Consider the following 23322-nt stretch of genomic DNA (forward strand, 5'->3'; position numbering starts at 1 on the left):
TGTCACAGCTCACAGCAACCTCAAACCCTTGGGCTTCAGCGATTCTCTTGCCTCAGCTTCCCAATTAGCTGGGACTACAGGTGCCCACCACGATGCCGAGCTATTTTTTGTTGCAGTTGTCATTGTTTAGCAGGCTGGAGCCGGGTTCGAACCCACCGGCCTTGGTGCATGTGGCTGGCTCTGTAACCACTGTGCTACAGGCACCAAGCCTGATTTGGGTTGTTATAGAAGCATCCAGATAAAATAGATATCCAGGGGCCAGAAGAGAACCGAACACAGAGGAGCTGGTGAAATCGGGGAAGTAACTTGGGAACACTTGAGTGACACGACACCTCCTCATTATTGCAGCCATGGATGGACGGGCTCTCAGGGAGGATGGAGAGAGGTGAGGGGCACATCACAACTTGGGGTGGAAAGAGATGATGACAAAGGAGAGAGAAGGAGGCTCAGGGAGTGAAGGGGGAAACAGGAGTGAATAAAGGACAAAGACAAAGGGACCGAGCATTACCGAAGCACTGGGGTTCAGAAGAAAGGAGCATAATTGTCATCTATTGCTGCAAACGAGTTCGCCCAAATCTTAGAGGTTTCAACAGCATTTATCGTCTCACAGTTTCTGCGTGTCAGGAATCTTTGGGATGCTCTGGTTCCGGGTCTCTCCTGAGTTGGACTGGGGGTATCTGGCTGCAGTCATCTCAAGGGCTGATGGGGAAGGCCCCATTTCCAAGCTCATTCATGTGGTCATTGTGGGTTAGCCCCTCTCAGATTGTTGGACTGAGGGCTGCAATTGCATACTGGCTGATGCCTCTCCCCACCCTCAGGTCTTTGCCACATGGGCCTCTCCACAGGGCAGCTCACAAGATGGTAGCTTGCTTCACCAGAGCAGGCATGCCAGAAAGAGCACAGTGGGATGGAAGAGACAGTCTTTCATAACTGAATCTCAGAGGCTTTTGTGCATTCTGTCTGTTAGCAGTAAGTCAGCCGGACTAGCTTACACTCAAAGGGAAGAGGATTACACAAGGATCTGAAAACCAGGAAGCCATGTTTTAGAAGCTGCCTGTGACAGGGAGCAAAGACAAAGTAGCTGGATTTGACCTAGGATGACACCAGGCAGCCTGTGAGAAGATGGTACCCCAGCTGTCCCCAGCAGCTCAGGGAGACAGGGACACACTGGGGCCTCCATCCCACTTAGGTAGACAGAGCCTCCACTAATTCCCAAAAGATCCCTGCTCAGTCTTTTGCCTGGATTTGCTCCTGATGCCCACCCCCCTTCCCAGCAGAGCCAGGAATAAAAGAACAAGACTGGCTGGACGTGGTGGTTCAGGCCTGTAATACTAGCACTTTGGGAGGCTGAGGCACGAAGACTGCTAGAGCTCAGGATTTCAAAGCCAGCCTGAACAAGAGTGAGACCCTGTCTCTACTAAAAATAGAAAAGTTAGCCAGGCACCACCTAATTTTTCTATGCACATGCATGTAGTCCCAGCTTCTCAAGAGGCTGAGGTAAGAGGATCACTTAAGCCCAGGAATTAGAGGTTGCTGTAAGCTATGATGCCACTGCACTCTACCCACGGTGACAGAGTAAGACTGTCTCAAAAAAAAAAAAAAAAGAATAAGACTACATAGTTGCCAAAATGCCCCTTCTGCAGCACATGAATACAGCACCTGGCTGGCCCTCTCCACTCACTGAGGCCCAGGAACCTCTCTAGGTGGTGGGAGGACGGGAGCCAATTCCACAGATATTTCTGACCCCCAGGATTGGCACCCCCTCAGCTGCCACAGCCAGCAGCCTTCTGTCCCGTGATCCTGGCCAGCACCCTGGGGCTATTCTCCTGTCCTCCTGCAGCTATAGGGTCCTCCTCCTGAACCCTTCCAGAGGACATGGGTTCATTTGTGAGAGGGAGAAAACAGAAAGGTGCTAATGAGATGGGCCCCCAGGGGTTGATACTCCCCGGGAACACTTGTAAGGGACACTCAGAAGGCAGGAAAGCCTCAAGGGCTGAGGCTGTGGGCTGTTTGCAGTGGAGTAGCAGGTACCAGTATCAACCCACATGTCAGGTGCAAGAAATATCACTTTTTTTAGAAGTTCCCTTTGGGACGAGGGGCATATGAAGGTAGGCAGAAGAATCCCCCCACCCCCGCCAATGGATGTCTATGAATTGCTGGAACCTGTGAATATGTTAGGTCATATGGCAAAAAGAATTAAGGTTGCTACTCAGCTGACCCAGACAAGGGGGGACTACTTTGGATCATGTAAGTGGGTCAGATATAATTACAAGAGAAGAGGGAGATCGAAAAGCTGGTGTCAGCGTGATGCAATGCAAGAAAACCTCAACCCACTATAGCTGGCTTTAAAGGTGGAGGAAGGGGCCACAAGTCAAGGAAAGCAAGTGGCCTCTAGAAGCTGGCAAGGCCATTGATTCGCTCTAGAGCTTTCAGAAAGAAACAGCTCTGCTGCTGCCTCCTTTTCTTGTTCTCTCTCTTCTGCTCCAAGCTAGAGCCTGAGCCAGGGAGCTGGCTGAGAGTTGGGAGACCCTGGCTCTGCTTTACTTTGCTCTTTGACCCTGAGAAGTCATTTTTCTTTATCTGATCTTAATTTTCTGAAACATGGGCTTGGTAACAGGCTCTCTGCCATCTTCCTGGGGTGGCTGAGCCGGGATCACAGATAGATCTGGGCAAAAATCCTAAGGCCCACTTTAAGGCACTGATGTTCAAATCCAGGTCCGATCCTTTTTGCATTTTTATTCGTTTTTTTAACTCCACATAGGATCAGGGCCTAGGATGATAAAAGTGACTTCCAGACCGCAAACCACCTCATTAAACAGAGGGAATGGAGGAGCAGAGGGTAAGTCAATTCCCCAAGTCCACACAGCGAGCTGCAGCAGACCACTAAGCTTCCAGACATTTGCTCTCCCCAGGGGATCTGCTCACTAGTGTACTCACTCACCAAATGTGGTGAGCTCAGGAGCTGACACTGAATGATGATCCTGCCTGACTCATGAAGTTATGGGGAGAATTGAGAGGACGCTGAGTGCCTGGTACAGTGTCTAGCATGCGGCCAGCTCCCTGCAGACATCAACTAACATGATGGTTATAAACGGCCTTCCCTGCTTCTCTCTGTCCTTGTTTCACAAGGGAAGAGAGGAATGAAGAAAATTCCCCTTTCAGACAGAGCGCTCATTAGATCCTAGTTATGAACCCGAAGGCAGACAGGCCAGTGATTGTTATGTCCATTTTAAGAATGAGGCTATTGAAGCCCAGGGAGGTCTTTCAGTGAGTCAGTGGCACAGCTGGGACCAGACCTGGACTCCCAGCCTAATTTATGCCCACGTAGAATTTCCCAGGGGGACCAGGGTTCTTTGTGTACAGGAAGACAGAGGATCCAGATTATCTGCTGCCATGCTGGAACTTTGGGCTCCCAGCTCTGTCCCTGGGCAGGTCTAACCCCAAGCAGTCCTCCCCTTACTGTACCCTCCTCCCCCCACAGCATGCCAGGTGTCCAGTGTCCAAGGAGCACTTGGAAGAGCTGCATTGTGCCCAGACATCTTGAAATCTACTTACTGGAGACTTTTCATTTCCAGGAGCTGAATGTGACCTGTGGCCCTGGGGAGTTTGGTGGAGCTCAGGAGAGGAGGGGAGGAGAACTAGGATATGGGAGCCAATTTTCCTGAAGAAAACTAGGATCAGCACGGTTGTGGGGAAGATGGAGGCTGGGTGCTTGGCTGGGCTAGAGCAGCAAAGGCCAGCCTCTCATGCTCCTTGGGGGGCCCAGCAGTGCTTTCCTCAGTGCACCCCCAGTACAGGGCACGGGATCTGGGGGTGGGGCCTCTTGCCCAGGGAGTGTAGAGGGGACTTGCCTTAGGTTTGGGGGTGTCTGTTAAGAGCCTCCAGGGCTAAACTGGGAGCCCAAGAAGCAAGTCCTGTCCTTGGGCCTGAAGACCACCTATAGTGGCCTTAGGGAAGGTGGCTCCCCCCCAGCTCTTTGAGCCCTAGTTCAGCTGTCCCAACAGCCAGCTCTGGGCAGGGCCCATGGACTTGCTCTATTCCCCCACTTGACCAGGAAAATCATGGAGTTTCTGGTGCAAGTTACTTCCTTACTGGCCAGGAAGAGGCCCAGACCCATATTTCTCCATAATTCCTCTGGCACTAATCAGACCAGACCTCCTTTCCCTGATAAGGTGAATTTGGTGGCATACCTCTGCCTTTCTGTCCCTCACCCACCACCACTCCTCCCACTTTTTTCTAGCCACAGGCAAGAAAGGAACAGGGTTACATGAGTGGAAAAGAGCCTAAAGGTATGTATTCCTTTATGTAAAATTTTAGTACCTGATATTCAAAGGACACACCCATATATATATGTATGGAAACACACACACGTGTGTATATATATAGTTGGGAATGCATTAAGGGTACAAAAGGTTACAGTGCTTGCATTTGTTAGGTAAAGTCCCTCTTATAATTGTGTTCTGCCCCCAAGAGGTGTGTCACACAACAAATATATATATATATAAATATATATTTTTAACAAATACATTTTAAAACCCGATTTCTTGGGCTTGTGAGGCTGCTATCCTGGTTAGAAATTTAATATGGTGTGTGGCACACAGTAGGTGCCCAATAAAATAAAACTCCACTTTTGAACACTCCTCTCTCCCCAGCCTTTCCTATACTGGAGTACCTGGACTTCCCTGCTGCCACCCTAGTCTGTGTGGGCCCCTCCCCCCAGAACAAACCTCTTCTACAGGGGAGGGTGGATAGCCCCGAGGTCCTGTCCTGAGGGCCAGTGAGTGACTGGAGGAAAAAACCACTTTGAGCTAAGGAAAAGGTCTTCATTGTTGGCCAGGTACAGTGGATCACACTTGTAATCCCAGCACTTTGGGAAGCTAAATTGGGAGGATTGCTTGAGGCAGGAGTTTGAGCCCAGGCTGGGCAACATAATGAGACCCCCATCTCTACAAAAAAAAACAAAGACAAACTAGCTGGGCACAGTGGCAGCTGCCTGTACTCCCAGGTACTCAAAAGGCTGAGGCAGGAAGAACACTTCAGCCTAGGAGTTAAGCCTGCAGTGACCTATGATGATGCCACTGCACTCCAGTCAGAGCAACAGAGGAAGACTCTGTCTCAAAAAAAAAAAAAAAAAGTCTTCAGTATTTTCGGGGTGATGCTCCCCAGATTTCCTTTTAAATTAGGAGCAAGGAGCATGACATGAAAATTGATTATTCCGTGCCCTGACCCGGGGAGGAAGAGCAGGACTGAGCCTCCCAGTCAGGCCTACTCCGAGCAGGAGTCGGGGTGAAGACCCCGTGGCCGTCACATTTATCAAATCTAGACCCCTCCTGGGATCTCTGGGCCACTAGCTGGGTGGTGGGAACGGCACCTGCAGTCACTGCCCCACTGACCAGGGACGGGGAAAAGGATGCCGCCTCTCCAGCCCAGGCATTCACTTTGCTTAGTGGAGGTTGAACCCAGAGTTGCTCTTGAGCATCTAAAACGACTATGGGTGCCTTTTCTGAGCCACTTTTCTCCTCATCAAATCCTTTCTTTAAGTCAAGTAGGGATGATATTACATCAAGAACCAGGAAGAGTTGTGGGGAGTCATTTGAGTAAACAGGTTTAAAAGCGTTGTTGATAGGCCGGTGGCTCTGGCAGTGTCTCCACTGGCCGTAAAGGCGGGGCTCCGGACCTGCTCAGCAGGCGCCGCACTTGCACTCCTCAGTCTACAGGTGGCCCTGGTGAGGGTGGAGCCCGAATTTGCCTCCCATGGGAGGGCGGGGCCTCAGAAATGCTGGCTTTAGATTGGCTGAGGAGGTCTTGCTTTCTTTTCGGGTTCCTAGCAGGTCTCAGGGAGCGGACCTTAGTCACTGTGCCTGAGCTACGCAGGGGAAGAGTGTGCGCGAGTGTGTATGTGTGGGGGGGCTGGGAGAGGGGAGGGGACGAAGGGCGGAGAGGGCTTTCTGTATCTCTACTTGATACAGAAAGATAACATTTGTGGCATGTCCCCTGGTTTCTTCACTCCTCAAGGACATTCTTAATTCCTTGCTTTTTTCTTTTTAATAAAGACAATTTGTTAATTGTGTAATTAACCGAGTTTCCCATTTTACATTGCTTTATAAGACATCTCATAAATTTGCACATCAGGGAAAATCCTTGGCAGAACCTATTTATAATAAATACATTATTCATTTGTAAGGGAGCTGAGGTCTAGGTCTCTAGGACCTACCAGACCTTCCTCTTTCATTCTCAATTTTCTTTTTTTTTGGAGACAGAGTTCCACTATGTCACACTCGGAAGAGTGCTGTGGCATCACAGCTCACAGCAACCCCTACCACTGGGGCTTAAGCGATTCTCTTGCCTCAGCCTCCCAAGTAGCTGGGACTACAGGTGTCCACCACAGCGCCCGGCTATTTTTTTGTTGCAGTTGTCATTCTTGTTTTAGCTGGCCCAGGCTGGGTTCGAAGCTGCCAGCCTCAGTGTATCTGGCAGCCTTCTACTATCTAGCAGGCACTGGGCAGGGTGCATTGGAGTCAGTAGTGAGCAAAACAGACATGGGCCTTGCCCTCAAGGAGCTCACAAACAAGTGGGACAGAGGTGACTGGAGGGAGCCCAGTGAGTGGGACACTTAAGAATCCGTGTGGGGAGTTCACAGAAGTGTGGCCCTGACAGCTGCTACTGAAGTGGGGAAGAGAGCATATCGTTTCCAGTCTTGCTCCAGACTGAAAACTGTCTCTGGGGTTGGATCTGTTAGGGGGACTGAAAACTTTGTCACTGGAGGGGGCAGCTTAAAAAAGACTGGCAAAATAAGCACACACTCTCCCCCAATGTATGAAGCAAAGGCCTGGCACAGGTGTGGACTGCAGAGGGAAGAAAGGGACAAAAGGGCAGGAAGGTATCGTGTCTAAGGCTGCAGAGTCTGGCCCAGGTGGCTTGCCATGGTGGGACATGACCCAGAAGGTCATCACTGCTATGGCAAAAACATTTCTCCTGAATTGGAGACCTACTAGAGTAAAATTGTATGTTTTCTTTTTGTTCACCTAAAAAGTTGCCAGTTACTGGATAGTAGGGGCACAGGTGGAGAACACCGGGAGCTCCTGCATTACCCTCCCTCCATGACTCACTCTCTTACTGTGCTTTTCCCCCCAGAGCATTTTCCACCTCCTGACATTGCACAATCTTTACTGTTCATTTGCACTAGAATTTCAGCTTCCTGAAGGTGGGTACCATGTCTTGTTTTTTCTGTTTCCCCAGGGCCTAGAATATGGCTAGCACGTAGTACGTACTCAAGAAATGTTCTCTGCTGAGCTGTAGAGAAACCTCCCTCTAAGGGTAGAATGCACACAGCCTGTTATCTCTGGTGAAGGATTAATTGTTCTGAGAGGGCTCTGTTTAGTGCAGGGCAACTTAGCCCCTTTGTCCTGGGAGAAGGCTGGGACAAGACTTTGGTGTTTCAGAGCCTAGAAAACACCACCTCACCCATTGAGGGGCAGTCACTCCCAGGGAGGGCAGAGCATATACTTGGTGGTGAGAGTGAGGTCTGTGACATGGCCCTCCCCATCCTGTCCTCGTCCTTACTTGGTACTCCAGCCCAAGCCTCCACCCCCCCAAAAGTGGTTATTCCTGTGATTTGAAGGCTGTATAGGCTGTATTCAGGCCAGAGATTTGGCTCAGTGCTCTGGACCCCACCTTGTGACCTCTGAAGGTGGCCCTTCCCATGTCTATGCGGCAGAGACAAAACAGCGCTGCAAGTCTGAGCATGCTTGCCGGCCCTGGGAGGCACCATCCAGGTGACTCTCAGGACTCAGTACTGGGCATGGGGCTCAGGCCCTGAGGCAGCAGGTCCCCACATCCCCATCACTGCCTCCTGCCTGTAAGTCCAGGAAGGGCCTGGCTTCACCTGCAGTGGTAATTGATCTCGTTGCAGAAGACCAGAAGGGTGCCTTGCCAGGAGGGGGAGGTTTGGAGGAGCCTCAGGAGGGTTTGGGTTGGGGTTGCCCTGCTAACAAATACAGACACTAGTGTCAGAGGAAGGAAGGAAAGTCAGGGTTATTGACCTTTTGCTCTGCACCCAGCCCTGCTCCAGGTGTCTTACATGTTTTAATACAATCCTTTTAACAACCATATAAGTTGTTTATGGATGCAGAGAATAGGGCTGTGACCTGAGGTCACACTCTAGAAAGGAAGAGCATCAGGATTCAAAGGCAGGTGTGCCTGCCCTGGAAGACAGGGGCAGGGGCCCAAGGAAGGCCATCCCGGGGAGCAAGATTCTGGCCCAGCAAGAGGGGGAGAGAGCAGAAAGAGAGAAAGAATACATAGACGGCAACCCCAGAGGAGGCTGTCTTGTGAGAATAGTGGGAGCAAAGACAGTGGCAGAAGGAGCAGACTTAGCTCACAGGAGGAGGATGGAGAGGAGAATCAAAGGCTAAGTCAAGGCCTGGGTGGCAGATCTGGGCTGTCTGGGAAGGTTGTGGGAGAAGCCTGAGGCAGCTGAAGGTGCCCCAACAGGACTCCAATAAGGGCAGGAGTCATACATGCAAATGCCCCCAGGAGCTAGGCAGGTCCCATCAGCTAGCAGGTGAGCCAAAGGGTGGTGCGCAGAGCTGAGAACAAAGAACCAGGAGCAGGAGCAGGGACGGTAGGCACCCTGCCTTTTCCAGGCAGCTGGGTGTGCAGAGGGCATGCCGGGTGGTGCAGGACCCAGACTCATGGCTCAGCCCTCTTCTTACTGCGTGGTCCTTATCACCCCGTTAGCCTGAGTTTTTTCTATAGATGGAGACTCCTCTGCATCACCTTAAACCATGTGTTCATTACCACACTAAAAAGCAGTCTTTTGCACATCTCAGTTAGGACTAGCCTACATCAGCATTAGGTTCTAAGTTTCATTTCTGGGCCCGTGCACCCTCTGGGTCACTACACCTTCGTCATCTGCTCTCAGAATGGGCACCCACTATGTGTCTTCTAGCTCCTCTTCCATGTTTCAAGTTGGTGGGGCTATCTGGGAAGGATGCTTTTCTATCTCATTTGGATGTCCCCCAGCAGGCATATCCTAGAATGAAAAACTGCTTCACGTGGACCATGGAAATTGGCCTCCCACCTAGCAGGAAGGGCCTCCAGGCAGCAGCGGGCTCTCACAGAGTCCTGAGATGAAGGCTCAGTTCCTCTGCACCAGAGCAGATAGCTACGATGCTAGCCTTGGGCAGGGTTGGTGGCGGTGTGTCATTCAGAAAGACAGATAATGGTAGGTGGGTTTTTTTTTTTTAGACAAAGTCTCACTTTGTCACTCTGGGTAGAGTGCTATGGCATCATAGCTCACAGCAACCTCAAACTCTTGGGCTTAAGTGATTCTCTTGCCTCAGCCTCCCAAATAGCTGGGACTATAGGCACCTGCCACAACATCCGGCTATTTTTAGAGATGGGGTCTTACTCTGGCTTAGGCTGGTCTCAAACCTGTGAGCTCAGGCAATCCACCTGCCTCGGACTTCCAGAGTGCTGGGATTACAGGTGTGAGCCACTGCACCCAGAGGTAGGTGGAGTTTTTAAAGCAATAAACTGGTATTATTTGTCAACTTTGTTCAGACACTATCCTAGCTTTTCATGAGTGTTGATTAATGGGCAAACATTTAATGATCTACATCTGACCTGTCTATATTTAATCACTCATTTGTACTTTAGGTATTTGTCTACCAGAGATCTTGGAAAGCATAGTATCATATGTTGTAAAGAGACCTGAAGAAAGATGTCACCATCCCCACCCTCAGGGCGTTTACAGTTGGCTCAGGAAGACAAGAGAAGTGAGAGTTAAAAATCTCTGAGGTAAAAGCATGGAATGAATGAGAGATGAGAAGCGTAAACAGAGACTGGGCCTGGTAGATGCTAACTTCCTGACTGTGACACACTGAAGGGTCTTCTCTCTGTCTCAGTTGCTTGTTTCTCTAGATCTTCCTCTTCTTTCCTGTTTATAGCTCCGGGCCATTCTGGACAGTCATGAGAGGGCCCACCATCACTCTGGGGTAGCCCAGTATTGTGACTACTGGGAACACCATCACTTGGCTACAACCTATGCAAATTTTACATTGACCACTGATGAGAAAAATAACGCAATCCAGATACAGATTGGGAGTGTGGGGCTTTTGCCACTGGAGTTCCCCTGGTCTTGCGTGATAGCAGTAGGAGGTGCAGTGGCAGCAGGCTCTGGGGCATTTGGCCGGGGCCAAGGGGGACTGTCTCTGACTCAGCAGTGAGGGCCTGCTCTGGCTCTTCTGTCCCAGAACTTTGGCTCTACACAGAAGCCATACAGTAAAGGGGGGTGGAATGGTTCTGGTGTGGATGTTGTCCTATAAATCTTTGCTCCCCAGAAATTCAGTTATCTTAGCTCTTAGTTCTCCTTGGAGTCAGATGGAGGCCACCTGCAGGCTGCTGCCTGGGAATGGCCAGGGAGGGCTTTCTCTGGCTGGGGCTCCAGAGGATGCAACAATGCTCCCTGCCCCCCAGGAGCAGGGAAAGTGCCAGTTTCATGGGCACAGCTGCCCTGAGCAGCTGCCCAGACACAGGCCAGTGGGGGGTTGTCTGAGGGTCTTCAGCAGACTTGTTGCCATGGGGAATGACAGTAGAGCCAGATGGTCTAACTCTTCCAGAAAAGCTTTAAGTTTGGGCCTTCCTGTGAAATCTTCTGGTATTTCACCATTTGCAATCCATTAAATTGTTTTAAAAACACCTCCCAGGCCAAACAAAATAAGACTTTGGGTCACACTCTGTTCTACCCTCCAATTTAGACCCCAAACAGCAAGTGGAATGTCTACTTCTTTAGTCCAGACAATCTGGCCTTAGCCATTTGAGTGCTGTACCCTGAGAGCTAAGTTGGAGCGAGGGCATGGGGTCACCAGTGACCCAGTCCTGGAAGGTTTCAGCCAGGTGAGGGGTTGGAAGTGGGTATCACTCTACCCTGCCTCTGTGGCCCACTTCCTTTAGGGCCAGACACCGCTGGCCCCAAGTGTGCAGTGGGTCTGGACCAGGTGAAGTGATGCTTCCTCATCACTCTGCCCCAGTTCTGGGCCTGAGGTGGGGAGAGGACGCACGTCACCACAGGCACCAGCCCAGTCTTGACTACCCAGAGGCAGGACACTGGTGTGTGCTGCCTCCTGCTCTGAAATAGAAGCCAGGTCCTTCTCATCCCAGGGAAGCTGTGGGCTGGGTCCTGGAAGGCCCTCTGATCTTGCTTTGCCCTTGTAATTTTTAAGGTAAATCTATGAAGAGATGTATTTATTTGCTTTGCAAGTGTTTTAGGTTGAGTTGATTTTGTTTTGACACATTGGTTCAAAATAAGATTGACCCTTTGGAAAATCAACTTGCTGAAGCCATTTATTCAGTTTCAGCTCGAGGGTTTAATTGAAAACAGCTGAGGCGCACTGACATCACCACAGGCCTCCAGACTGAAAGGGACCTCAGAGGAGGCGCGCGGGCCAGGAGAGGGGGAGCCTGGCTTCAAAATCCAGAGCCAGTGAAGCGAGGTTTTACCCGAAGAGGAAGGTTTCACCTCAAAAATAGTTCCTTTAATATGTTTTTCAAAATATGAAGACGCTAAAGGAGCTGACAAGGCACATTTAAGATCTTATAAGGGTAGGAAACAGTAAAAGAACTCACTGCAACTCTGTCTAAATGCAGTCTTAGGCCGTGCTCGAGCAAGTGAAGGGGTGGGTTCATGTACCGAGACAGTATGGTTCCTGGGATTTCATATTTTGCTACCATTTTGTTTACTTATGGTTGGACTCCTCTTCCCTCAGCACTTTTCTTCTGTACCCTGGGTTTGGTGACTAACAAGCATCACTTTGTACCCTTGCCTTTTTACAAGCACCTCCCGCTGCCTCTTGCCTTGGGCCGAGACAACATTCTCCCTCAGTTGATCTGCGAACCCCCCTAGTGTGAACAGCAAACTGAGAACTCTATTTCATTTCAATGCAATATAAACCTATGTGCCCCTCTAACACTGTACGGGACTTAAGCAGAATCTGGCCAGATTAGTTCAGATCAGTCACTGGGTGACCTGCTCTGGGAGAATGAGTACCATGCCGCAGGTGGTAGGGGAAAGCCTGAGACCCAGAGGCACTGTGAGGATGCCTAGTGAGGTGACTTTGGCAGGGAGGGTGAGGTGAATGCTCATTTAGCCCAAGGCCAGGAGATAGTGAGTGATCTGGCATTTTTGAAGGGAAAAATGTCCTTGCACACCCTGTCCTAAGGTTCAGGATGATCCCAAGTGGCAGGACCAGGGCCCTTGATGCATATTGGTAGAGGAAGGCTGGAAGGAGCAGGCCCACTCCCACAGGAGCTCCACAACTCCCCCCATCTGGCTCTGGGCCATTTAATCGCCTTGGCTTTAGCTTCCTGAACTGTCAGGATGGATCCTTCACACTTGAGAGTTCCATGACTCTCTGACTTGTCCTAACCCTCAAATGGCAGTGGGAATGTCACAGCCTCTCTGTGGAACTAATGAGAAACTTTCTTTTGATCCTCCCCAGTGTGTGGGGTTGGAGTGCAGGTTCCAACCTGGGGGTGTTGGTGGAACTGGGTAAGTCTCATTAGTGTCAGGCCCAGGTCAGGACTGGATGTGACAGGTGGGATGGGCAATTTCGCAGAGGGCAAAGAGCCCCAGAGACCTTCCAATCCTACTCTGCAAGGCCAGGGTGGAGGACAAGGAGCCCCAAGATGTTTTAAGATTAAAAAAGATATATTAGCAAATCTGGGTGGTTTTTCCTCCACTGTGGTTTTCGAGGGAGGCTGGCCAGGTTCCCATTAAACCAACTGACTCAACACTCCACATGGAGCCATCTCCCTGCTCTCCTCCCCAAAACCTGAGATAGTCTTCCTCTTCCATAACATTTTATTAAAATTCTATCACATTAGCAAGTTGACACTGTGGAAAGTGGAAGAACAGCAGAGTCAAGCAGACAGATGGGGCCTGTCACTCCCTAACTGTGTGAGTCAGGTACTTGGACTCTCAGAGTGGTTCTTCTGGGAATTGATAACTCCTACATCACAGTTTTGTCAAGCAGATGACACCAAATAAGATCACATATATAAGCACACCTGGCATACTGTAGGTACTTAATACATGCTCATTTCCTTCTCTTTAGAGCAAAGCCCTCTTGAAGAAACACCTGTTTCTGGTAGCCAGTGACTTCAGCTACCCCCATATACACATGTCCTATAGAATTATCTTGCTGTTTTTTCTGTTCTAATCTTTTCCTTCTTACATTCCTTCCCAGGCATATTTATTTTTTTATTTTATTTTTCCCAGGCATATTTAATCAGCTCTGTTCTCTGGCTTCTGCAGGGACAGTTCCATATTCTTCATTTGTACCTCCCCACAGTGCTTGGACAGTGTTCTCAGGTGCTGGCTGCCTATGGTTTCTGAGCTTCCAAGTTCCCCCAGGTCCCTGCTGGAAGTGAGTTCCTGTCTTGGGTGTGCCTTGTGAGGTGACTTCAGCAGGGAGTGTGTACAATCCAACTAGAGTGTGACCTTGTCCCCCTGAATAGAATCTGCAGGGGAATAAAGACCCAATCTCTATCATAAAACGGGGGCAGGAAAAGGCTGGTTAGGCCTAGGTGAGGGGGATGGGGGCAGGTCAGGGTAGGGGCCTCAGTAAACAGTTGAACAAGGGCCTCTCGCAGCTCCACCCCAGCTTTAAACCCCAAGTTTGCAGAGTTTAGCTGCAAAGGCCCCCTGATGACCCCAATCTAATTCCTCTGACTCTTGGTTCTCCAGTGATGGCTGGAGGCGGCAGATAAGCTGGACTCCTTGAGCCAGACAAGCCCAGGAAATTCCTGTGGCCTCCCTTTGGCCGCAGCTGTACACTATAAACTGGGCTGGGGTGAGGGTGGGGTGTGGTAAGCAGGTGGGCTGGGAGATAAGAGGCTTCAGGACTGGACAAGGTAGCCAGGGCGGCCAAAGTTTGCGCCTGGGGCACGGGCTGGGCTGAGGGAGCCCTGTTCCTAGCCCTAACTAATCGGGTGGTGTGGATTAGATCCCCAGTGGAAAGCAAGTGGGGATCTAGTTAGGGTACAATCCAGAGCTAATGAGCTGTGGCAACAACAGGACAAAGGAATTAATGACCACAGGTCTAAGGCGCAGGACTAGAGAGAATCTACCCCAACTCTGCCTCTTTCCCACTCTCCCCCTCCTCAGCCCTTCAAGCCACTGTCCCCAATTGCACAGCTCACTCTTTTTGCCTTCAGCTCTGCCTCTCTCCACATCCCGTTCACCCTCACTCTCTTTTCCTCTCTCCCTGGATCTCCAGCCTCCATGCCCCTCACTTCACCCTGCTGTTCTCTGTACTTGATTCTTTGTGCTCCTCAGACAGAGTGGGAAGAGCTGGGCTCTGGGCTCCCAGGGTAGGCTGGGTGGCAAAGGGTGAACCTAGGTTGCCTAGGCAATGAGGAAAGTAGGACAAACACCAGCCAGCAGTCAAGAGATAAAAGAGGAACCCACAAAGGAGGGTACTGGGGCCCACCCAAGCCTGGACACCTTATTAATCCTTGCCTCACTGTCCCAGCCTGACTCAGCCTTAGGAGCTGGTCCAGAAGATGGCGAGGGCCGTCTCTGCAGCAGCTCCCACCAGGCCCCTTTGGTGCCAACATCAGTGCCTGGCTCCTGCCCCCTGGCCCAGAGCTCCTACTCTGCCATCTGGCCTCCTCCCACTGCTTGCCTCTCAGCAAGCTCAGAGGTATTTCCTGCTTTCAAAAGACCAACCCACAGGGGAGCCCCACAGAGGTAATTCTTGGATGGGAGCAGGGAGGACAGGCTCATCCACACGCCATGGCTATGAGGCTTAGTGGAGAAGCCTTGGGGCCTGCTCTGAAGGAAAGCACTTGGGGAGCCCTGGGGAGGACTTGTGAGGCGGCAGACCCAGTTAGGGATGGATGCCTGCAGTGAAAGACAACTTTTCTGGTGAGGAGGGAAAAAGGCTCAGCGACCAAGATCTTGGGAACAGGCTATGGTTGGGGAAGCACCACAGCTCATAAGCTGAGGCCCAAGTCAAAGGGCCAGTGAAGGAGGTTCCACCTCACCCCCCCAGGGTCTTGTGTTGAGCCTAAAGCTTTGCCCTGTTCCCCACAAGGAAGACTGTAGAGCCTGCAGCCTAAATGCCTAAGCCAGAGGACCCTGTGGGGTGTGTGTATCTGTGTGTGCATACATGTGCATACAGGCACCCTCAGACTCACTGTGCCCTCACCAAAACAGGCAGCATCCTCTGCCCTGCCACTTCCACAGGCTTCAGGTCCTTGACCTTCCTTCACACAGGTTTTCTTGGTTGACGTCTCAGTAGAGCTGGGACTGACTCAGATCATCATTGAATGAGGGACACTGACTCCTTATTAGTGAGCAGTGAGCTGGATCCTGGGGGCTGTCAAGTCTCTAGGTTCGCCACAACTCTCAAGTTCACAGGGACACAGCCCTGATTTCTCAGGCCCCACTCTACCCAGTCTCCCTCTCTCTCATGAACCCAAGGACCAACATTTCTAAGTATTTAGAATAGATTCCTCTCTCAAGGGGCCTTACTTTGCACCCACTGTCCTGAGTCTGATGAGGTCAGAGACCAGTCCAGCTCCGCCAAGCCCACCCCTCACCCTGTAGTATAAACCTAGACCAGGTTCCAACTGTGACCTTTCAGGGCCTGGCGTCAGTGAGACCTGAGACCTGTGTGGTGCCCAGTACAGAGACGGCACTCATTGAGGATCCTCTTAAATGAATGACAGTCTCACTTCTAGCTACCATGTCCCTTCTCAATCTCTGCCTTTAGCAGTGGTAAGGTCCATTTACTTCAGAAACACACAGATGGCTATGTGTGTTTATGTCTTCATCACCCTCCCAACAAGTTCTAGTTTTCCTCACGACTGCCTTTAGAGATGGAAAATTTTCAAAATGGAAGAACTCACAACCCATTCAAACCTTCACAGAACTGGCAAACTAATACTGGAACTGGTAAGCTGATTTGATGCCCATTTCTTTTACATTATGGTCCTACCCAAGCTTTCTCCCTTAGAGTAGGAGGCAGACATACCTGTGCATGAGGCAGGAGACACACCAAGTCTGGAATGCTATGTTTCCCAGGCTAGGTTAAGTGTCTAGAGAAGGCATCTGAATCCCTGGGATCTGCTACTCATAACAACGTAGGCCTGTAACATCCATCTTAGCCAGTAACTGATTTCTCTCTTAGAAGAATACCCATGGGAGATGGAGCTTCAGGTAGGCTGAAGCAGCCCATTTGGGGCCTGAATACGGTTTAGCGTGGAAAATGATATTTGCATGCCAGGGAAAGTGTCTCGGTGACAAGCTCCAGCTGTAGGAGTTAAAGTGCCTGCAGCCCTCTCTCCATCAACCCTGCTGTGCCAGGCATCTTCAGCATCCCCAACCATTGAAACTCTAGACTCAGAAACGCCTCACTCAGCCATGAGGCAGCCATGATGTTGAGCTTCTGCAACTTAAGGGTCTTGCTTTGTGCTGCTGCAACCTTTACGAAAAGGAAGGCTTTGTTAATTGTTGGGGACTAAAAGAATTCAGTCTAGAGCTCAGTCCCATTACACATCCCCAGGGTCTCTGACCATGAAATGGGACTTTAGTGCCTTCTTTCTTTTCCTACCAGATGACTAAATGGCCTTTCTCCATCTGAGAAAGTGGTGATGGCTTCCTGCATGATCTAATTTTTTCCTTCATAGAAGTTTTATAGTACAATGGTTCTCACAGGGTAGTCTTTGGACCAGCATCATCTGGGAGCTTGTTAGAACTACAAATTCCTTGGCTCCACCCAAGACCTATTGAATCAGAAACTATGGAGGTTATGACCATGCTGTCCATATTTTAAAAAGGCCCTCAAGGGATTCACATGCACACTTAAGTTTGAGAATCACTGGTACAGTATCACCCAAGAGACCCAAGGAAGACACCTCGTTTAGTTTTCTGATCTCCATGCAGAGAACTCGCCCAGGTTCCTGTAGCCTGCATCTATGGAGCTTGTCTTCCCAAGGAAGACAGAGTATCCTACCTTCCACATTTCCAGCAGATAGCCCATCACCTGACCCCTGGCTCTGAACTGGGAATCTGCTGAATGCCTCTTATGAGCTTTTTTCTTCCAGAAGGTGCAGGAGGAATTCTAATGGCTCTAGGCATTGCCATAGCAACTGTACCTTTTGAAGCTGTCACGGACTACAGGAGCAGGGAGTAAGCAATGCAGAAGAGTCTGCCAGCGCAGAAAGCACAACAGGCAGAAGAGTGGCTGTGACAGTAAATGGAAGCTCAGCATGGCTGGGATTTATGGACCAGAACTTGGTGGAGCTGTTGCTTCCTCAAGACCCAGGATGTCCTTAGAGGTCTTTAGTGCTACACACAGCACCAGCCCTGCTGTGGTGCTGCATCTAACACTGTCAGGATATGTCTCTCAAAAAAATCAAGTACTTAGGTTGAAGTGGGCTCCTAAATGGCCACAGAGCAATTAAGAACGAAGCGCACAGTATCAGATGACCACCTGTGTTCTAAGTCAAGGTTGAGCAAAGGTACAAACATCAGGATTCAAAGAGGCAACTCAGATGCCTAAAATAATAGTGGATAGTCTAGCTCTATAAGAAATCAACTATCAGGCTCAGCGCCAATAGCAGAGTGTTAGGGCGCCGGCCACATACACCGAGGCTGGCAGTTTTGCAACTGGCCTGGGCCTGCTAAAAACAATGACAACTACAACAAAAAAATAGCCAGGTGTGCTGGGTGCCTATAGTCCCAGCTACTTGGGAGGCTGAGGCAAGAGAATAGCTTAAGCCCAAGAGTCTGAGGTTGTTGTGAACTATGACGTCACAGCACTCTACTGAGGGTGACACAGAAAAAAAAAATCAACTGTCTGGGGCGGCGCCTGTAGCTCAGTGGGTAAGGCGCCGGCCCCATATACTGAGGGTGGTGGGTTCAAACCCAGCCCCGGCCAAACTGCAAAAAAAAAAAAAAATCAACTGTCATCCTGAATTTACATAATGACAGAACACACCATGTACTTGAATGCAGGTATCAGAGCCACCCTTGTGGCCCTCTCACCCCTTTCCTGCACCTCCAGGTGCTGGTAACAGTGAGGCCGGGCTCTGCACCTCTCCCTGTGGGTGAAGAAGTCTTTGTTCCTCCTGGGTAAAGACCCGGCCCAGGAGACACTGCCCACCTGCCTTTGGTACCCAGCTGCTTGTAATCTGTTCCTTTGGCTCTTTCTGTCCCAGAAGAGGGAAACAGCTCATGTGAGGAAAGAGGAGGTGGGACTCTGCTTCATCCTCAGGGGGACAGTGTACAAAGTGTGGGAAAGCAGGATAGTGAGGGACACAGAGGGTCACCAGAGTCACCTCTAAGACCTGTTGTACTCTCACACCTGATCTCACCATCAGTTGGCACTGTCTCCAGAACTTTCCATATAGCCACGCTCACCCTTATCATCTCTGGCCCTCCCAGGCAAGCAGGGATCCCTGTTCCCAAGTGTGTGTGGGCCCTTTCCTCTGCCTGAGCCAGGATGAGTCCCCAGGGCCTCAGCCCACCTGCGGGTCACCATGCGGGCTGGGCCGGCTCCAGTAGGGAGAGCTTCCTCCTGAGGCTAGGGGTAGATGTTCTTCACACTAGAGCCAGCCGCTAGTCTCCCATTTTCCTTTTCACTCTCTCTCTCAGCTGGAGTTATCCAGGCTGCACCTGCCCTCATACCACGCACTTAGGCCACTCAAGGCCTCGCCCCGACAGGGCAGTTGCATCCACGCCTCCTGCCTTGACCTCCTGTAGGAATGGGAGTAGCAGGTGGAGAGGAACCCTTTTGTTTCACCCCGCTTCTTTCCCGGGTTGCCGCGGACTATCTCCCCGCCCTGCCCCCGGCATGGGGCGCCCCGTTCTACACTGGCGGCCTCAGGCAGAGGGCAGGGGTCGCGGGGGACTGGGGCTCCTGGAAAGCCAGCTGTGGACCCTCTCGCTTCATCCCGGTCACTGCCCTTTATAAATATTTATAGCAGTTCTTCTACTAAAAATAACATCCTGGAGCCCAGGGAGGAGAAAAAAAATAAATGAAAATCACCGGGAATTGGACTCGATGGTCACGTGTGCCAGGGCCCCACGGAACCCCGGGGAAGAGGCGACGAGGGCAGCGCCCCCGGCCCGGTCCCCGCTCCGCGGCGCAGCCCCTCCCGCCGAGGAAGCTGCACAGCCCCTCCCCCGCGGGCTGCAGATCAGCGGCGCGTCCCTGGGGCGGGAGGAAGCCTAGCCGGAGGGAGGCTATTTTTAGCACTGAGGCCGGGGTGTGAACGTCTATAGAACTGAGCAAGGCCTGACGCTTTCTTTGCACGATAGAAGAAACCTGTTGGTTGTTAAAGGTCAAAGGTAAGGCGCAAACTTGTGTCCCCATGTTACTAGGGCGCACCCCGAGTGCTGGCCTGACACCAGGAGATTCATCAGGTCACAAACACACACGAGCACAGCGTTTTTTCTTTTCTCTTTTCAACCTCCTTGTAAGCTCCTGATGCAGAAGTGAGACCATGCCCTGAGGGGAGTGATGGAGGTGCTAGGACATGCAGGGCTATAGGGGAAGGCCCACCAGCTGCGCTTCGCAGTCCTCCGCCCCCCACGTCCCACCGCTCTAGCTCCCCTCTCCCCGCGGGTGAAGTGACGTCTGGCAGCCTGTGAGCTTGGTCCAGGTGTGCAGCGGAAAGATGGATAGGAATGTGCCTCTGGGGGAAGACCTTGCCTTCATCAGGTTGGTGCCAGCTTGCTCGACGTCCTCTGAGCCTGTGCAAGACAGCCTCACCGTTAGTCACGGGCACTGCTGAGGGCTCAGGGCAAAGGCCTCGAACATCTGCTGTGAGGGAGGGGATCTGCAGGAAGGGGCTGCTAGGATGCTCAGTGCCTGTTAGGTGTGGGTGTACAGGGGCATCCTTCCTTCCAGTAGTACTTAGGGTCCTCTGCAGTTATTTCTTATGTCACTGGCTCAGGAAATGTTTTCATAGAAGAACAAATGAAAGAACTGGGTCCCAGATACAAGGTTTAGAGTGCGGTGGTTTCTTGAAAGGAACTGTGGCCCAGAAGAAGGGCAGAGAGGACCCAGATGTGCCTATAAATACTGAGCGGACCGGAAGGAAGCCTTACTTAGCCCCAGGCCTGCAGGGAGCAGAACTGGAGAGTCCCTGAAACTGAGGCATCTGCATTCTTATGCTTTTCATGTGACTCTCCACTGTTGGTGAGTTTCTCATAATGCCTGATGTGGGTGGGAGGACAGAATTAGGAGGCAGAAGACCCAGCTCTGACTCCAGTACTGACACTAGCTCCTGGCGATGAGGCCTTAGCATCATGTGCACCAAGATGGGGTGGGCTGGACAGCTCTGACGCCTTCCTCTACACCCCAGCTCCCTCTGCCAGAGGTAGAGAGGGGCTCAGGCAGGCTTCTGTAGGGCAAGTTGGTTCCTGATCTTCCTTGGCTGGCTGCAGCCCTAGGCTTGCTGTAGGGAAGGGCCTTGCCCGAATGTGCACAGTGTAGGGAGAAGCCTCTCTCCAAGCCCCTGGGGCTCTGTGATTTCCAGGCAAGGCATGTTGCCAGGTGCTGCCCACTCCGCAGCTCTACACCATCCTGAGTCAGGTGGGGGAGGGGTAGACTGGGGGAGGCCCCATGTTGTGTTGGGATGCTACTACTTAGAAGGGTCTGAGTAAGTTCCTTTTCTGGAACTGTGGCCCTGTTTTTTAACCTTCAAAAGATACCTAATTTTTTTTTTTTTTTTTGTAGAGACAGAGTCTCACTGTACCGCCCTCGGGTAGAGTGCCGTGGCGTCACACAGCTCACAGCAACCTCTAACTCTTGGGCTTACGCGATTCTCTTGCCTCAGCCTCCCAAGCAGCTGGGACTACAGGCGCCCGCCACAACGCCTGGCTATTTTTTTGTTGCAGTTTGGCCGGGGCTGGGTTTGAACCCGCCACCCTCGGCATATGGGGCCGGCGCCTTACTCACTGAGCCACAGGCGCCGCCCAAAAGATACCTAATTTTTAAAAATAAGAAGTGGGGAGGGAGGAAGAAGAAAAGATTTAGAAATGAAGAGAAGTCTCATGACTACACAAAAGGAATTTATGCTTGAAGGAGATGTCGAGAACTGACTGATCTTCAGTTACTTTTGTCCCTTACTTTTAGGGAGCATAGCCAGTAGTTGTGGTATTTTGGAGCTGGGACTAGAAAGAGTTAAGGTTTTAACTTGGAAAAGGGGTAATGACTAATTCTTGGAGGCAGAGGGCACTTGCCTAAAGGCAAGTCTGTACTTTTACTCATTTGTTCTTTAGGAAGTAAGAAGGTGCAGCCTGGTGGGGCACATGCATGGAAGCCACTGGGTCTGCTTTGTAGTCACTGTGATCCTCAAAGTGTCTGTGGGTCAGGAGCATGGGAGGCAGAGCAGCCTGGGGGGCTCACCAGGGCTCGTTTCATCCAGCAGTGTCTGGTCTGCCACCAACCCCCGGACACATGGGACACTAGGCCATGTCTGAGGACCAGGCCCACAGATAATGCAGTGATAGGCCCTAGCCCAGAAGCAGAGCCAAGAGGAAAGGATGGGGCAGAAGGGAAGGTGCAGTGGGCTCTGAAGATAATCCTGTGTCCCCATCTGTTCAGATGGGTCTGGCCTAGGACCCAGGACTGAAGGGGAAATGAAGGGAGAGGGCTGGGGAAGGGCAGAGTCATGCTCTATACTCACCCCAGCTTCCTCTTTGTCTGGGCTCCTCGGCTAACCTATGGCAACAAGGGCAGAAAGAACACACTGAGATCACTCTCAGGGTCTTCTCACAGTCTGGACCTTTTCCCTGGGGGCCTTCCTGACCCACCCACCTCAAGGACTTCTGGACCTGCCTCTCCCCTTTGTTATTTAAGTGTTGACTTTTCTCCATCAGGTATGATAATGGGATACAGTCATGCTATCTGCAGTGGCCGTAAGCAGCTATGGGGACAAAAACAGAAGGAAAATGACAAAAAAAGAATGAGGTGGAATCAAAGCCCCCTTAAATTAGGGAGCAGTTATCTCAGGGGGCAAAGGTCATCTGGTTCTGAAAGTTAACCAAGTGAAAATGAGTCAGCTAGTGATTGGGGCGGGCTTTCGCTTGCTGTCAGACTGGGGCCAGGAGGAAGGCTTAAGTGAGGAGCAGAGTCCTAGGTTTGCTTTAGGAGAGTGGAGGGAAACTGAGGAGAGGACACAGGGAAAGCCACCAGGGGAGGGAGGGCATGTGGGACAGGAGGCCAAAGCAGCAGCTGTTGCGTCTTCAGCTGGGAACATTCCACGTGAATGCTGGGATTGGTTGGTTGGTGTGCATGTGTTTCCAGAAGTGTGAACTGACCTGTGTATTTTCTCTTCACCTTGTGCCCTTCTGCCTCCCTTCCTGTCTGCATGGGGACATCAGTCATCTCTACATTTCTATGTAGCGTTTCTGGATGTGTGAGACACTGGGGCTCTCTAACTTTACCTTTTGATGTCAATGCCAGATATGTTATTCTCCTCAGTTCATCACAGCCACTGTCCTCGCCCCCCAGGCCTAGCTCTTATTCACTAGCTATGGTCATCACCTGTAGGATGTTTTCCCTCTTCTCCCAGTATCTTCCTCAGCAATCCCAGTGCCCCTTTCCGGTAAATTCCTTGCCCACTGAGAAGCCAACGACCTTCCTCTGTTATCCACACTAGCAATGCGTCCTTACCTGCATCTCCTAGTCAACCTCTCCCCTTCCTTAAGGCATTTCCACTCCACTTAGTCTGCTCAGCCCGAAGCAAGCATGGGCGTTGGAGCTGGATATACCTGCGCCAAATGCAGGCTCTGCCATTTGTAATCTGGCAGGTTATGTCACCCCTCTTGGACAAGTCTAGAAATCTTCCCTCAGGGGGCTGTAAAATTGAACAAGGGTATGTTGTGTGCTCAATGTTCAACAGGCATCTGTGAGGGGGCCGGTGCTCCCCTCCCTTTTCTACCTTTGCCTCGTTAGGGTGACCACGCCATTCCTCTCCCCAGTAAGGAGCTCCCAACCACATCACCCTATTTACTGCCTTTGGTTTGTTCACTTACTGACAGCTCACCAGGTGCCAGGCACTGTCGTAGCACTGCGCATACCACATGAACAAAACAGACTGAAACAGCTCCACCTTAGGGAGCTTACAGAATGAAGGAATCCAGGTCTAGACACCTTAATAAATCATGGAAAAACAGCTAACTCAAGTATCCAAAGAGAATTTTGTTTTCTGTTCAGTATGACATAGAAGGATGCAGATTAGAGCATGAAGTTTAGAGTCAGAAAGACCCAGTTCAAGCCTGACTTCTGCTAAGTCATGGCT

The 23322-nt window shown here is 51.1% G+C and overlaps 1 protein-coding gene across 13 annotated transcripts in view; it reads right to left on the reverse strand.

Annotated features, from left to right (window-relative positions):
- Positions 1-19398: 19398 nt before the first annotated feature.
- Positions 19399-23322, reverse strand: part of DTNB (dystrobrevin beta) — a 278523-nt gene continuing 274599 nt past the window's right edge. For 4 of the 13 annotated variants that reach the window (XM_053587759.1, XM_053587754.1, XM_053587756.1 and 1 more), the window contains 2 exons: positions 21706-21740; positions 19402-19765 (listed from right to left, as the gene is read on the reverse strand). In XM_053587759.1, the coding sequence (XP_053443734.1) occupies positions 21736-21740 (5 nt within the window). In that variant the 3' untranslated portion in view covers positions 19402-19765; positions 21706-21735. Of the gene's footprint in view, positions 19766-21705; positions 21741-23322 lie in introns of all 13 variants that reach the window. The other 9 variants (XM_053587757.1, XM_053587750.1, XM_053587755.1 and 6 more) reach the window with 6 other exon arrangements.

The sequence above is a fragment of the Nycticebus coucang genome, chromosome 4 (genome assembly GCF_027406575.1).
Source record: "Nycticebus coucang isolate mNycCou1 chromosome 4, mNycCou1.pri, whole genome shotgun sequence".
Taxonomy (NCBI): domain Eukaryota; kingdom Metazoa; phylum Chordata; class Mammalia; order Primates; family Lorisidae; genus Nycticebus; species Nycticebus coucang.